Source organism: Scatophagus argus, chromosome 16 (genome assembly GCF_020382885.2).
Source record: "Scatophagus argus isolate fScaArg1 chromosome 16, fScaArg1.pri, whole genome shotgun sequence".
Classification (NCBI taxonomy): Eukaryota; Metazoa; Chordata; class Actinopteri; family Scatophagidae; genus Scatophagus; species Scatophagus argus.
Genome location: NC_058508.1, coordinates 13,778,666 through 13,793,944, shown reverse-complemented (window position 1 = coordinate 13,793,944; position 15,279 = coordinate 13,778,666). Strand labels below are relative to the sequence as shown.

Sequence of the window (15,279 nt, the reverse complement as noted above, 5' to 3'; positions counted from 1 at the left end):
GGAGGTTTTATGAGTGGGCCTACACCATCACCTTCCATAGTTTTTGGTTGGATGTAAAATTGTCCAGACATAAGATTAAAAATAAATGTAACAACTTGTATGTAAAGTAAGTTAATAAGACAAAAAGTGAGGAAATGTGGGTTCAGTCATTCAAAACCGTTATTGTCTCTATAGCTGTGTCATGAGCCTAAATGACATTACCTATATATCATTTATAAAAGCAAAATAACAAAGTGCTTAACTATAAAAAAATAATAAAGGAACTGGTTGTCAAGTGTTATTCTCTTACCTCAAGATGGCAGCATATCTGCATTTTATGTCCATACTTTTGCAGACATTTGGACGCAGCTATGGTTGTATTAAATGATGTGGTGATTACTGAAAACTTTTTTTAAGGTTTGAGTGCATACTTGAGATCTTTTACCAGCTCTGCGATGGGATTTTGCTGGAATACAAATTACCCTGCGACAGGACACTACTGTTGATAACACTGACATTTTACCATACTTTGTAGTTATCATTCAGCCTGTTAGTCACAGTGGTTTTCGCTCATGTCTCTGGATGCGGTCTGATTGTTATGTCACATATTTTGAATCCAGATACGAAAGATGAGCCCAAATCCTTGGTAGCCGACTTGGAAGGTACGGCTGAGAAATCAGTGTCAGAGAATAATGTCCCACCTGTGGACACCAAGCAATCCAATAAATCCCCCAAACGACTGAGTGATGAGGCCATCAGCCACCCAAAGAAAAAGGTGAGTGTAATAGTTCTCAAGCACATGCTTAGCTTAACATTAAACAATCTGTTTACTGCGTGGCACTGTAGCTTAGCATTTCTTCTTAGTGCAAGCTGTTTCATTTTTTAGTATTGTGTGAAAAAGTCAGCAGCTACTAACTGAAGAAAAAGTTATTCTACAAGACAGTTAAGTCAAAATACGATCATCCCTTTTATTAGCACCTATAAACAGAGAACCATCTCAAAGTCTGTTCCACTTTTTGTTAACTTGCTCTACAAGTTTCACTTTCAGACAGTACAGTCAGCTTGACTTTGACTTCAGGGGAAGCTTGGACATTTTTTTTTCTTAAAATTCACACTTCTAGTCCAACAATTCAGTTAATTGAATGCTAATCATGATATAGATACATGAATAAAAAAATAAATGTAAATCTCTCTGTAGTGGTAAGAATATTTTCTTTCCATATTTAGGTTAAAGATTGTGGCTTGGTTTCACACAGTGAAAATCCAAGGTAGCAGTACAGCAGCTTATACACTTATCCTCTACTTTCTTCTCATCATAGAAAAAAAAGAAGAAAAAAGGTAAAAAGAAGAAAGATGACCAAGATCAAAGTTATTCTGACCAGTCCCATGTCTCCCTGGGAGACAGCCAGGGACAGAAGACAAAGGGTGAAAGAGAATTGTCTGACAGTGACAGCTCAGATAATGCAATTGATGAAACATCGGACTCACCCCAAGACGGGCTGTCCTCCCTAGAGAGCCAGCCGACTTCCTTAGCATCTAACGCTCCTGCCGCACCATCTGAAGACTCAAAAGTCATTCAGAGTGAAAAGACTGCTGCCACAGTAGAGGCAAAAAGCTCAGAGGAAGCTCCAGGTTACCCTGATGAGGAAGAGAGCAATGCACCAAAATCAATGGACGATCAGACAGTCAGTACGGCTCAGAGTGATGCTCAGACTCAGCAACCTGTCGTCTCAGAGCACAGCAAGAGTACGACTTCTCAGCCAGGTTCAGGCAAAAGGACGAAGACCAATGACGAAAAGACTGACGGGAAAAGCTCAAAGAACAAGACTGACACGGCCGCCACGAAACAACCTGCACCGGACCAGAATGCCAACGTGGAGCCAAATATGAAACAGAAAGGACAAACCAAACAGAAGGCAAAGAATCAGCAGGACCAGAAACAGAGCAGCACTTCTGCAGTAGAGCAAAAGATGGTTTTTGGTCCTCAAACACCATCAAAGGTAAAGCTGACTGAAATGTATGAGAAGTTATTCCTAATGACAAAGATCAGCTGTCATTGTACCCTTTTACTGGAGAAAGAGTTTAAGGTGTTTATCTAATGTACAGGCTGACAGCACATCCTCCAGTGTTGACCCGGTGGGGATGACAGAGGCTATGGAGGTTCAGCAATCTTCTAGCATGCAGGAATCAACTACAGCGCAAACCTCAGATGCTGACAAGGAAAGAAAAGACAACAGTAGTGATAACACAGAATCCAGCACACCAGCTGTTCCACCACCCAAAAGGTGATAAACTTCTCTCCGATGGTTTTACTTATCTGCTTTATGCAGATCGCTGTTGCCAGTTTTATGTCTGTGTGTTATATTTGTTGTTATTTGTTTTTGCATTTTAGGGTAACTAGGAACAAGACCATTGCTGCAGGTGACAGGCTGACAATTTACTTCCATGCAGTTCTCTCAAAGGATTTCAAATTTGATCCAAATGAAGATCAAATCTTCATCAGGGCTGGATCCCATATTGGGACATGGGAAGAAAACATAGCGGAGCTGTCTGTGAGCAGGTACTTGTTATTAAAAGAACAGTCAGTGAGGTTGAGATGGTGGTTAACTTTATGGGCACATCAAACAATGGTACATCCAAAAAATAATCCTCCAGCAGCTACTCTTTCTCCAAACAGTCTCGGTGGTGCTGACAACCTTTACGATCTCACACTCAGGGTTAAGCTGCTTCTGCTAGTGGTAGAGGGAGGACTGACTGTGGCTTTTGACATGTACTGGGACAAATGGGGCTGCTCTCAATTTCTGAATATTTCTGAATTTTTGTTTATGAATATTTATACTCTCTTAACACTGTACATTTGAATTTCTTTTCCTTTTCATGCAGGGATCTTGGAGAACATGGTTTTCTGGTGGAGGGCAGTCTGCCAGCATCCAAAAAAGCTCAGTCTGTGTCGATACCATACAAATACGTTGTCTATCGCGTTAAAAAGAAGAAATATGACTTTGAGTTCATATACAAACTGGATTCTATGCATCCTACTACCAACAGATGTTTGTTTATTAAGCCACACCTCCTCAATGCCGACGGTAATGTAATGTAACCTTCATCTGGTCTGCTCCAGTCATATTACCTGTGTGCTAATGGCATCTGAACATTATATAAAGCCATATTTCTGTTACACAGAGTTAAAGTAATAATAATAATTAAAAATAAAAAAAGTAACAAGTAATCTTTCTTTGTACAGGGGACTGGCATCAATATGATGACATCATCTGTACAGAGCCAGCAAAGGGCATGCTTAAACGCCTTAAAGAGAAGCTCTGGCCTGATCAAAGGAAGGATCTGATTCGAGGCAGAGAGATTGCAGGGAATATAATGCTGGAGACCATATTTGATCTTCTCAGGAGCTGGACTGATGTCAACCTGAGAAGTTTTCAGATCCAGCTTAATCAGTTCTTTAGCATTTATGGGGATCCTTTTGTGTATGAAGAAAAACAAAGGAAGTGGTACTCCTTAAACTACAACGAAGAAGATGTAAGTTCAAAGTCTTTGTGTCGATGTACCGAGGTGTGGCCAACTCCTACTTACTTTGTCTGTGTTGCTGGTATAATTTCTTAGGTGAGGAGGCTGCTAAAAGAATTCCTGCTGACAAGCATGATTCCTCAGTTGCTAAAGGATGGTGATGGGGAAATGCTCTACACTAAGGATCCCATGAAAGCAGCTGTGATCATGCTTTACGTATGGAAAAAGTATCAGCTCAAACTTGATAATGGTGAGCTCCATCGGCTCTGCAATGTGCTCTGTTTGCCCAAACTAGACAAAAACGACTTCATCAAGTACTGGACACAGTTTTCTCAGGATGTTGCCGGTTTCAAAAAGTAGGTACCTAAGCTTTTCAACAATCTGTTTGTCATATATTGATTATTTGAAATGACTCTCTTCTGTTCAAATACTCATAAAGTTAGCTTTGTTGTAGTCTGCCAGACATGTTGGTGTCTCTGATAAATGCTGTGAGAACAGCGGGAATGCCCCGGTGGATTCTGGTACTACCACTCCTCCACCTCCTCAAAGGGACCATAAAGCCCTTTCATGAACCAGCTTTTGGAAAGTCGTGGGACAGTGTAACCTGGGCAGGTCTGCAAGGCCTTGAAAAGGGTTCCTCAGTGTACATGAACAGCCAAGATAAAAAGTAAGAATTCCATTTATCTTTGCTAAAGTGCTGCGTATGCTAACATCATTCACTGTATTTATTTGCAAATAGATGGATACTGCTGTACATTTATTTACTCTTCTGTTTTCAGGGCACTGTTGAATGTGATTAAAAGCCACGCTCACCTGATGGAAGTGGATGCCCTTTTAGTGCGATCTTGCCTGTACTTGATGTCTTTGGATGAACTGATGGAGTGTGTCACGAACTTTAACACTGAGCTTTTGGACATACTTCAGATTTTCACCAACAAGGCTCCTCAGGATATTTCCTATAGTAACTTCCAGGTGAAACAGAAACACAAATAAAATAGTACATTTTGGGTTAATCATATGTTTCATTACATTGGCTGATGTTCTTGGACTTCTGTTTTATAGACTGTTTCTGACATTCTCTCACATATCCAAGGACATCTCATTGAGGAAAAATACAGGTGATTTGCTTTTCTCAATTTAACATTTCATGCATCACAGATGTATCTAATTTCGATGTATTTCTTTGAATTGTTATTGTGTAGACAGTTCACACTTTTAAGACTTGTGTTTTATTTTGTCCATATTCTTATATGTGCAAGGTGTAAGGTCCTTTTTTAATCAAATGTAATGCTTTAATCTTATATTCTTGTTTCGTTCATAGTCAGTTCACTGAGGCCTATAGAAAAAGCTGCTTAGAAACAGCAGTGAAACTGTTGCAGAAGATCTGCAAAGGAGTCAAACCAGCATCATATCACCAGAACTACCCTGATATTCCTGTAGCTTGTATGAATCTGGTTGCATCCGTGTCAGACTTTGTTCATGGTAACAAACAAGAGGTATGTGACATGGAGTTGATGAAGGAAGCTGTTAGCATTTCAGACAGAATTAAGTCTTGCTCTTCTGAAATACTGTGCTAATAATTTGTGTTTAGGAGACCCAAGAAGGAGAAAGAGAGCAGCTATATCCCAAAGAGCTGATCTCTCAAGCGTTGGTCATTATGAGAGACTGGATCAGTCAGTCCTTCAGACAGAGTTTGCTCAGCAGGGGTCTGACATCCCTGTACCACATTGAGGCCACAGTGGAGATTCAAGTGAGTAGTTTTGTTACATTTTGTGAATAACATACAAGATAAACATATGTTGTATCCATATATGGATACTCACAAAAAGTCTTTTGTAGAAAAAGCTGGACAATGGGTCAATGTTGGTTGTGTTTTACAGATATGGGACAACATAATCTCCATCCACTTCAAAGATGAAGTTTGCACAAAACAATGGAGACAGACATTCACAATGGATTTTGAGGGCAAATACAAAAAGGTATGTGATGCACCTTTTTCTGCTCCCTGTAAATTTGTTTTCAGGTTAAACTATAAAATATTAAGTATATTTTCTGTGTCTCGTTTTAGGAATCTTCTCTGGATCAAGTTGAATTCTACTGCACAAAGATAGACAAGCTCCGTGAATCCCATCCACATGTTGCTGCTAGTGTTGAGAAGTGTGCCCTTGATGCTGTTACATCTTTGTGCCAGGTGTGAAAACTTCTTATTCACTTGTAAAATTTGCATGTATTAATTGCATGTCTTCTAACAACCCTGGCCATATTTCAGAACATAAATATATTCTATAGACAAAAATGGGTGGCTGTTTTTACCTCAAATGCAGAGCAAGTCAGAGGGAAAACTCTTTGAGAAAGTCCAGATAAACTGGAAGTTTGGGAAACTCATCTCAGCCATTATCGAGAAATCCTGGCCAAGGGACCGTCACGGAAATTATCAGGAAGATGAAGAAGTCGTACTTCAGCACCTCCTCTCCTGGACTGCTGCCAGAAACATCTTCCAGCTGCACGGTATGCTGTATTTCCTCAAATGCTGTCTGTAGCCTCTGTTTACCTGAACTGCAGCAGATATCAGGCCTGTATTTGAGACACAAATCTATTTTTAATTGGTCATATTTTAGAATGATGCTTCATTTAAGTCTGCTAGATTTGCGCTGTAATAGTAACTGCATTGTATCATGAATACAAACATAACACGCCTTGTGTTTATTCTGTTCTATTTGAGGAAATTTGTTATCCTCAGAGAAAAATAAACCATTAAAACACGCAGTCAAATTCTTTAAGACAGGGAAGTAAAATATAATTAACTTATAAGAGCAAACACCCTCCGACAGTAGGAATCCAGGCTTCAGTTTATGACTTCATGGCAAAAGTTGAGCTTTACATTGAAAGCACTGACATGTATTTTCTGTTATTGCAGGTGCAGAAGAAAAGCTGATTGAGAAGCTCTCTGAAGATGCCAGGGACAGAATTGCTATAGCTGTATCAGCATTTACAGCCATCAACAATCAACTGGTCCATGGAAACCTTAAAACCAGTCTGCTGAATGTCATTTTGGAGAAGAAAAACACGTTCTTAGATCTACTGAAGCTCGGTAATAGGCAATAACCACAGAATGTGCTTAGTTCATATAATGACATACACTGGTTTAATAGAAACGTTGAGATGTGTTGGTGTGTGTGATTCAACAGATTGCCTCTCTGAGAATGAACAATACAAGGACAATGCCAAAATGAAGAGGCTATTACAGTGGAGAGAAGATGAAGTGAAAGCTGTGTACCATGAGAAGGAGCTTGTCAATGTCTTCTTAACAATGAGCCACAAACTTGAGGAACATATGACAGGTATGGTGGTCATGTCAAGATAAATAGATCCATTTGGTTTGGTTATTCAGTTGCGACAAATTTAACATATTTATTCAATTTTCATGATAGTTGATGTTGCCGACATGGAGGAGACACAGCAGGTCAACATTGAGAACATACCCCTGAACCATTTCATGGAGGTTCATCAGTTTGACCAAATGCCGTCTCCCGATGCTGGGACTGTCACCTTCTTTAAGCTGAATGAAGAAATCAGAGAGATGGCAGAAGTCCTGTACACCTTCAGAGACAGCTATATATTCAAATTGTGTTGGGAGAAACAAGCCAAACTCCTGGCCTCTGAAGAAATGGAGGTCGACAATCCTGATCAACGTGAAGTAGCAGACATTATGGCAACGCCAGAAATGATATGTGATGACATCTTCCACCCTTGCTTTGCTGATTATAAAGACATCTACACTTGTCTGAAGAATAGCAGTATAAGACTTGAGGAGGTAAACCAGCTCTTCTGCGCTTTCAAGGGCAAGTATGAAGAGCTTGCACAGGAGCTGGACATCATGTGCAGAGCTGATAAATCGACCGACAAACAGTGGATCCACAGCAGGGTTCAGCAAATTGAGCAGTATCATGAGCTTCATCTAGCTGTGGCTTCAGCTCAATATATCATGATGGTCAAAGAGACACTTCATCTTCAAGGGGACTTCAGGGTTCTGGAGACACTCACAGAAGCTGTAAGTAAATGTTTTACACCCACGTATGTTGCACATTATGTCAGAATTCATCAGGATATACATCTGTATATCTGTATACAACATGGACATTAAGTTACTGTATTTATGTATATGTGTAGAATGTAACAGAATAGGAAGTATCTCCTTGTGATCAGTGGTCTCAAATACTCAGAGGCATATGGACAATTTGTTTTTGTAACTTGTATTTATGTGGATAGTGGTAGGCTAAGAGAAAGACGAGAAAGGGATGAGCGAGGGGGTGACATGCAGAAAGGGTCCTGGGCTGTAATAGAACAGAAGTCATGGTAACGACTCAGTCTTTTAGACACTCTATCAGGTGAACCATCGCAGTGCTGCATAAGATGGGCAAAGTTAACTTGAACTTTTGACTCTCTTCTTCCTTCAGAGTCATGCGGACTTTCAGAAAGAGCAGCTCAGTCGGATTGACAATGACTTGATGCAGGCAAAGAGGGTTCTGGTGGACATCACTGAGGCCCGCCAACTGTGTCTGCAGGAACTGGGTCTCAGAAGGAACTTTGTAAAATGGGTGAAAGATGCACTTGAAGGTACGTGTAGCTTTTATCTGCTGTAGTGACAACACAAATTTCTTTTAATGTTCATTCAGGAAACACACAAAATTCAAAATGTTATTTCTTTTCAGATATCAATGAGTTAAAGGTTTTCGTTGACCTGGCCTCCATCTCTGCTGGGGAAAATGACATGGATGTTGATCGTGTTGCCTGTTTCCATGATGCAGTCCTTGGCTACTCTTCAATGCTATATGAGCTCAAATCAGACTCTGGTTTTCATGTTTTTAAAGAAGTGCTCAAGAAGCTCTGGAGAGCTTTGGAGAATGACAGCAACCTACCAAAAAAACTTGTAAGAAGTCACCTCGCTAATACTGTTAAAATCATGATAAAGTATTACATTTCAGCCTTTGCTCTGAAGCTTAATTTCTGGTAAAAAATTTACTGAAAGGAAAGCATTTCTGAAATACACTGATGATAGATGCAATTAGCCAATGAATTTCAAAAACCTATAAGAATGTTGCTATCAATCTGCGAGGTCAAGCCTTAGCAAGGTTAGGTTAACCCAAACCGTATATTATAAGGTTAACTGATATAACTGCACAATTAATAATGTCAACTTCTTTTGTAGCGGGACAGTGCACGCCATTTGGAATGGCTGAAGACTGTGAAGGACAGTCATGGGTCAGTGGAGCTGTCATCTCTCTCTTTAGCATCGACCATCAACAGTAGGGGTATCTACCTGATCAGTGCACAAAATGTAAACAAGGTAAAAAGCAAAGATGATGGGATCCCTATACCACTGCAGCACAAAGTTTGTGAAATATGTTTCTGCAAAATGATACATGAGTGTGTTTCTGTTTTTCGATCCAGTTAAGTCTTGACACCGTCCTGAAGCTGCAGATTCCAGAAGAGCATGATGAGGGTCAGCAGATGCGCTCCTATTCCCTCGAGGATCTGCGGGAGCTGCAGAACAAACTTATGCTCATGTCTGGGAAAGGGGACCAAGGCCAGCATGAAGTTGATCACTTTGCAGAGGTATATTTGAATGGTTCCCTTTTTTCCCCCTTGTCTCTGCTAATACTGCAAATGCATCTTCTACTAGTTCTATATGTAAAGTTGATAATAAAATGTAATAATTAATAACTACTATTAATTAATAATTACTATTAATTAACTTAATAGTAATAATTTTTTATTTCGAATTTTATATTTTTAAGTTTTTGCTCAGTGTTTTCTATCTTTGTACCTAAATTGAATGAGATTGTTTAAAACATTAACAAAAAACAGAGTGATAAGTATAAATTAGTATAATAAATAGAATCTTGAAAATGATACAAATAATACGTTTTGGCAAGTATTTGGTAAGTATTTCTGTTAAGTTTGAGAAGGACAGAACTAATAATGCCTGCTGACATCAACAGTGAACTTGGTTGCACTTTACAAAGCACTGGACAAGGAATCACCCATTTTAGCTTTGTGTCTGACAGTTTTATCATACAGAGATGAACTAAGAGATTATGCAATGTCTTATTAACCAACCAAAGTGTTTTAGATTTTATTCACAAAATTTAAATTACATAAATTTTATTTATTTTTCAGATTTTTGCCAGTGTTCAAAGACTAGCTGAGGCATTTATCGCCCTCTACACTGCTGGGAATCCTCTGTTCAGATACTGGGAGGCACAAATCAGCTGCTGTTTAAACAGCGAAGAACCCAGCATTATGATGGACTTCAACCTTGGCAGCGTTGTAAGTGTTGTCATTGTGGAAGGCAGCGTTGAGGAGCAGCTTCCTGACTTTTGCCGGAAAATGGAGAAATGTCTGGACTATTGGATGGATTTTGTGGACAAACAGCGGTCTCAGCATTACTATCTCAACTACTACACAGCTGAACAGATTGTGTATCTGTGTAGTAAGCTGACGCAGGAAAATGTGACCAACGTGGAGGACCAAGTTCTCATGATGCTCTCATTCGTCAAACCAAATTGCACATCCTCAGACTTGAGACAGGTCAACCATGCACTCCAGTATGAAATAATCACCGAACCAGAAGAGCAAAATGATGACATTGAGTTCCAGACCTTCACTGTAGAGCCAAGAATGGAACTGGGAGATCCAGGCTTCGCCCTTGAAATGGATCCTCTGCAAAGTCTTGTGGAGTCAAATGGTTCACAGAGATTTGATCTGATATGGAATGCTTACATGAAAGACATGAAGAATTTTCTTCCACACATTCTTGATATGAGAAGTCTTGGAAAACTGTTAGAAATACTGGCCAATAAAGACGATGAAGATGAAGAAGACATTGCTGATGATAACATGAAGAATCTCATAATGAGGCAGTTGCCTAAAGGCTTGGCCACCGGAAATCCGAACCTCATTATTTGCCCACACGATGAGGTCTTGACATCTGGCATCTCCATTTACATGAGTAGTGAAGATGAGGTACTTCCTACTTATGATGAAGTCCTCCTGTGCAACTCTTCAACGCCATATGAACAGGTGGAACTGTTCCTCAGGCGTTGTCTCAGCACAGGCAACAAAGGAGATAAGATATACACTCTATTGTATGGAGATCTTCTCACTTATGATGTGAGCTCTAAAGTTGAGAACTTTTTTCACCGAATGAAAATGCAGAGCCGGAAAGACTACAGACTTGTTATCATCTGCAGCTCAGAAAGAGAACATGCCTACCTTCCTTCAGCCTTCAGCCAGTACAGATTGCACATGGTTCCCCAGGAGTCATTGGCCAGAATCCAGTGGTACCTGCACAAACACTTTGTTGTCCCAGCAGATCAGTGCAGTGCTGCAGCGGTATTTAAAGACCGTCTCTGCGTTGGTGTTGTTTCATCCAAAAGGGCTGGTGTTGGTATGTATATATTTACTGTACTCAATTTTTACTACTCAGTAATTTGTAAATAATAAAAATAAATATTTCACTCAGAAAGATTATCCATACCTTCCATAATGACCTTTTTTGTTTTTGAAATTGCAGGTAAATCTCTCTACATCAGGAGGCTGTATGAAAAGCTGAAGCTCTCAACCAAAAAGTCGTCAGTGATGAAGTGCATTCGCTTGATTGAGCCTAATGTCGATGAGAATGCCATTCTTCAATCTCTGTTGAACACTCCCAAGACAAAAGAACTTGTGATGTTCCATTTTGATGTCACATCATCGGTAATGAATCTCAAGTTAATGCTTAGCTTAGTTTTATATACTGTCGCTTAATAGGGCGTTATGACGTTAATGGTTTTGTTTTATGCAATTATGTTGAAAAGGTGCAGAAAGGTCTCCATGAGTTTCTCTTCAAATTGTTGATTCTGCGCTATTTGATGGACTCTGAGGGGAAGATGTGGAAATGCAGTGACAATCAACTGTATCTCATAGAGATTTTAGAGCCCATTGTCAAGACAAGCAGAAATCCTTCACGGCAGGTAAGAAATTTTACAAGTTTGGGACAATTTGTCATCTAATTTCAAGCCACTGCCTACCGCGTTTTCTGCTTTAATATCTGTTTTTCTCATAGGATCAAACTGTGAGCAGCACATTCACAGATGTGTTTCCAAATATTTTCTGCCGACCACCCAAAGAGGTGCTAATGCTAGAGATGAGAACGCAAGAAGATCCTACAATTGTGAGCTCTGATGATCCACTAATGGATGATGAAGAATTCAGGAGTGCAGCCTTCCAACGGCCATACCAGTATCTCACGCGTTTCCATAACCACAGTAATCTTGATGTGTTCACATATCAGGGTGTTGAAGGAACCCACGTGGAATGTCTTCAGATGCTTCTCATGTTCTGTGGAATTATGGACCCATCCTGGGCAGAACTGAGAAATTTTTCATGGTTCCTTAACCTTCAGCTGCAAGACTGTGAGACATCTGTTTTTTGTGATCCTACTTTCATTGAAGACACTTTAGCTGGATTCAAAACCTTTGTGGTGGACTTCATGATTCTGATGGCAAAGGACTTTGCCACTCCATCACTTAGCATCTCTGACCAAAGTCCTGGCAGGCTGCAGATGGACCTGACCGGTGTCCAAGATGAAGACTTGGCTCCTTTTCTAATTAGGAAGAGATGGGAAACAGAACCACATCCATACATCTTTTTTAATGATGACCATGTGTCCATGACCTTCATTGGTTTTCATCTTCAGACCAATGAACAGAATTCTGTTGATGCGATTGAACCCACCTCTGGAAGGGTGATAAAAAAGAATGTCATGACAAAGGAATTGTATGAAGGCCTGAAACTACAGAGAGTCCCTTTCAACATTGACTTTGATCACCTTCCAAGAGGGGAGAAAATAGAGCGAATATGCAATGTTCTTGGAATCCAGTGGCCTCTTGACCCTGATGAAACGTATGAGCTTACAACTGACAACATTCTAAAGATGCTGGCAATTCATATGCGGTTCAGATGTGGCGTCCCTGTCATTATCATGGGGGAAACAGGTTGTGGAAAGACAAGGCTCATCAAGTTCCTTTGTGAACTGCGGCGGAGTGGAGTGGCCACTGAAAACCTGAAACTGGTCAAGGTACATGGAGGGACAACTTCTGATATGATTTACACCAAAGTCAGAGAAGCAGAAGAAATTGCTTGTATTAACAAGCAAGACTATGGATTTGACTCTGTTCTCTTCTTTGATGAGGCCAACACTACAGAGGCCATCAGCAGCATTAAGGAGGTCCTCTGTGACAAGACAGTCAGGGGGGAACGTCTGACACCAAACTGTGGATTGAAGGTTATTGCAGCATGCAACCCTTACCGAAAACACACAGATGAGATGATTCAGAGGTTAGAATCTGCTGGCCTTGGGTACAGAGTCAGAGCAGAAGAGACAGATGAAAAGCTTGGGTCAATCCCTCTCCGCCAGCTAGTCTACAGAGTTCAAGCATTGCCACCAAGCATGATCCCTCTGGTCTGGGACTTTGGACAGCTAAATGATCACACAGAGAAAATATACATCCAGCAGATTGTACAAAGAGTGATTGAAAACAAAGCGATCAATGAAAGTTACATCAAGTCGATCACTGACGTTCTTTCAGCTTCACAGAAGTATATGCGGACAAGAAAGGATGAATGCAGCTTTGTCAGCCTGAGAGATGTAGAACGCTGCATGCAGTCATTTGTTTGGTTCTATGACAATCATGTCAAGTTGTTGGGTCAACTTAAAGAATTTGAGAGTAAACAAAATGCTGAAAACATTGAAAGGCATCAGAGATCGTCTGAGGTCAGAGACCCTGTGATTTGGTCTCTAGTCATGGCCATAGCAGTGTGCTATCATGCCTGTCTGGAAAACAAGGATAAATACAGGCAGAAAGTCAGCAAAAGCCTACCACCACCATACACCCCAGCCAAAGTAATGCACGAAATCTCACTCATGCAGGATTTACTTTTGAGTGGTGTGCCAATGGGAGACACCATTGCAAGAAACAGTGCCCTCAAAGAAAATGTTTTCATGATGGTTCTCTGCATTGAGCTAAGAATCCCCCTCTTCCTAGTTGGAAAACCTGGGAGTTCAAAATCTCTGTCTAAAACTTTGGTGGCAGATGCAATGCAGGGCCAAGCTGCTCATTCAGACCTCTACAAAATGCTGAAGCAGATCCATTTGGTGTCTTTCCAGTGTAGCCCTCACTCAACACCAGAGGGCATCATTAATACATTTAAGCAATGCGGGCGCTTTCAGGAAGGAAAGAACCTGGATGAGTACATTTCAGTTGTGGTTCTTGATGAAATTGGGCTGGCTGAGGACTCTCCAAAGATGCCACTGAAAACTCTCCATCCACTGCTAGAAGAGGGATGCATTGATGATGAGCCACTACCACACAAAAAAGTTGGATTCATTGGGATATCCAACTGGGCTTTGGACCCTGCAAAGATGAACAGAGGCATTTTTGTCTCCCGTGGTGATCCTGATGAGAGGGAACTCATTGAGAGTGCTAAAGGCATATGCCGATCCGATGCAATGGTTTTGGAGAAGGTCAGGGATTTCTTCACGCCCTTTGCGAGAGCCTATTTGAACATTTGTCGCAAACAAGGCAAAGGATTTTTTGGTCTGCGTGACTACTACAGCTTAATTAAGATGATTTTTGCAGTAGCCAAGGCTTCTCAAAGGAAACCCACTGCAGAGGAAACCGTGAAGGCAGTGTTAAGGAATTTCAGTGGCAAAGATGATGTTGATGCAGTTACTGTCTTTACCAAAAGACTGCAGATTGTACCCAAACTGGAGAATATTAGTGCCATTGAGTTTGTGAGAGAAAACATTCAAGCAGTTGGACAGGAAGAGGAATGTCGGTACCTGCTGGTGCTAACAAAAAACTATGCAGCCCTACAGATCTTGCAGCAAACCTTCTTTGCAGAAAGTGGACAGCCAGAGATAATCTTTGGATCTAGTTTCCCAAAAGACCAAGAGTATACCCAAATCTGCCGCAACATCAACAGAGTAAAGATTTGCATGGAGACAGGTCAGACAGTTGTGCTTCTGAACTTGCAGAACCTCTATGAAAGTCTTTATGATGCCCTCAACCAATACTATGTCTGCTTGGGAGGACAAAAATATGTGGATCTTGGACTGGGAACCCACCGTGTGAAATGCAGGGTACACAATGACTTCCGGCTTATAGTCATTGAGGAAAGAGAGGTGGTCTATAAACAGTTCCCAATACCTCTCATCAACAGGCTGGAGAAACACTACCTGGACATCCAGACTGTCCTTAAAATTGGACAGAAAAAACTGGTGGATGAATTAGAGAGATGGGTGACACTTTTCGTGTCTCTCAACAGTCAGAACACAGCAGTAGCTCAGACTTACAAGTACAAGCCACCAGATGTCTTCATTGGCTACCATTCAGACACATGTGCTTCTGTGATACTCCAAGTAATAGAGAACCACAAGTACAGTTTGGAGATCTCAGATCCTGAGAGGAGGACACTGGATGAGGCAAAACTCATATTGCTTAAATGTGCTACACCAGACTCAGTGGTGCGGTTGGACTGCACAGGCCTTCCCAAAGTGGAGAGTGAATATTTGGCCAGGGTCTTCTTTGAAGAGCAGAATAACAGCTGTTTAGCTAACTTCATTCTTGCTCACACCCGGCAGGAAATGTATTGCAACGCCTCCTTCACAGAGGTAACCTTAATTAAATTATCATACAGTTCCAGTTTCAAATACTGTATATACCGATGCTGTAA

The 15,279-nt window shown here is 40.8% G+C and overlaps 1 protein-coding gene across 2 annotated transcripts in view; it reads left to right on the top strand.

Annotated features, from left to right (window-relative positions):
• Window positions 1-15,279, top strand: part of rnf213a (ring finger protein 213a) — a 29,848-nt gene that overhangs the window by 1,453 nt on the left and 13,116 nt on the right. For both annotated transcript variants that reach the window (XM_046414240.1, XM_046414239.1), the window contains exons 3-28: window positions 600-754; window positions 1,299-1,979; window positions 2,086-2,264; window positions 2,372-2,539; window positions 2,863-3,065; window positions 3,224-3,513; window positions 3,598-3,857; window positions 3,956-4,168; window positions 4,281-4,473; window positions 4,564-4,619; window positions 4,823-4,997; window positions 5,093-5,251; window positions 5,382-5,480; window positions 5,570-5,692; window positions 5,826-6,009; window positions 6,419-6,592; window positions 6,690-6,842; window positions 6,933-7,552; window positions 7,959-8,118; window positions 8,214-8,431; window positions 8,711-8,848; window positions 8,953-9,117; window positions 9,682-10,951; window positions 11,078-11,259; window positions 11,361-11,516; window positions 11,609-15,217. In XM_046414240.1, the coding sequence (XP_046270196.1) occupies window positions 600-754; window positions 1,299-1,979; window positions 2,086-2,264; window positions 2,372-2,539; window positions 2,863-3,065; window positions 3,224-3,513; window positions 3,598-3,857; window positions 3,956-4,168; window positions 4,281-4,473; window positions 4,564-4,619; window positions 4,823-4,997; window positions 5,093-5,251; window positions 5,382-5,480; window positions 5,570-5,692; window positions 5,826-6,009; window positions 6,419-6,592; window positions 6,690-6,842; window positions 6,933-7,552; window positions 7,959-8,118; window positions 8,214-8,431; window positions 8,711-8,848; window positions 8,953-9,117; window positions 9,682-10,951; window positions 11,078-11,259; window positions 11,361-11,516; window positions 11,609-15,217 (9,983 nt within the window). The remainder of the gene's footprint in view (window positions 1-599; window positions 755-1,298; window positions 1,980-2,085; window positions 2,265-2,371; window positions 2,540-2,862; window positions 3,066-3,223; window positions 3,514-3,597; window positions 3,858-3,955; window positions 4,169-4,280; window positions 4,474-4,563; window positions 4,620-4,822; window positions 4,998-5,092; window positions 5,252-5,381; window positions 5,481-5,569; window positions 5,693-5,825; window positions 6,010-6,418; window positions 6,593-6,689; window positions 6,843-6,932; window positions 7,553-7,958; window positions 8,119-8,213; window positions 8,432-8,710; window positions 8,849-8,952; window positions 9,118-9,681; window positions 10,952-11,077; window positions 11,260-11,360; window positions 11,517-11,608; window positions 15,218-15,279) is intronic.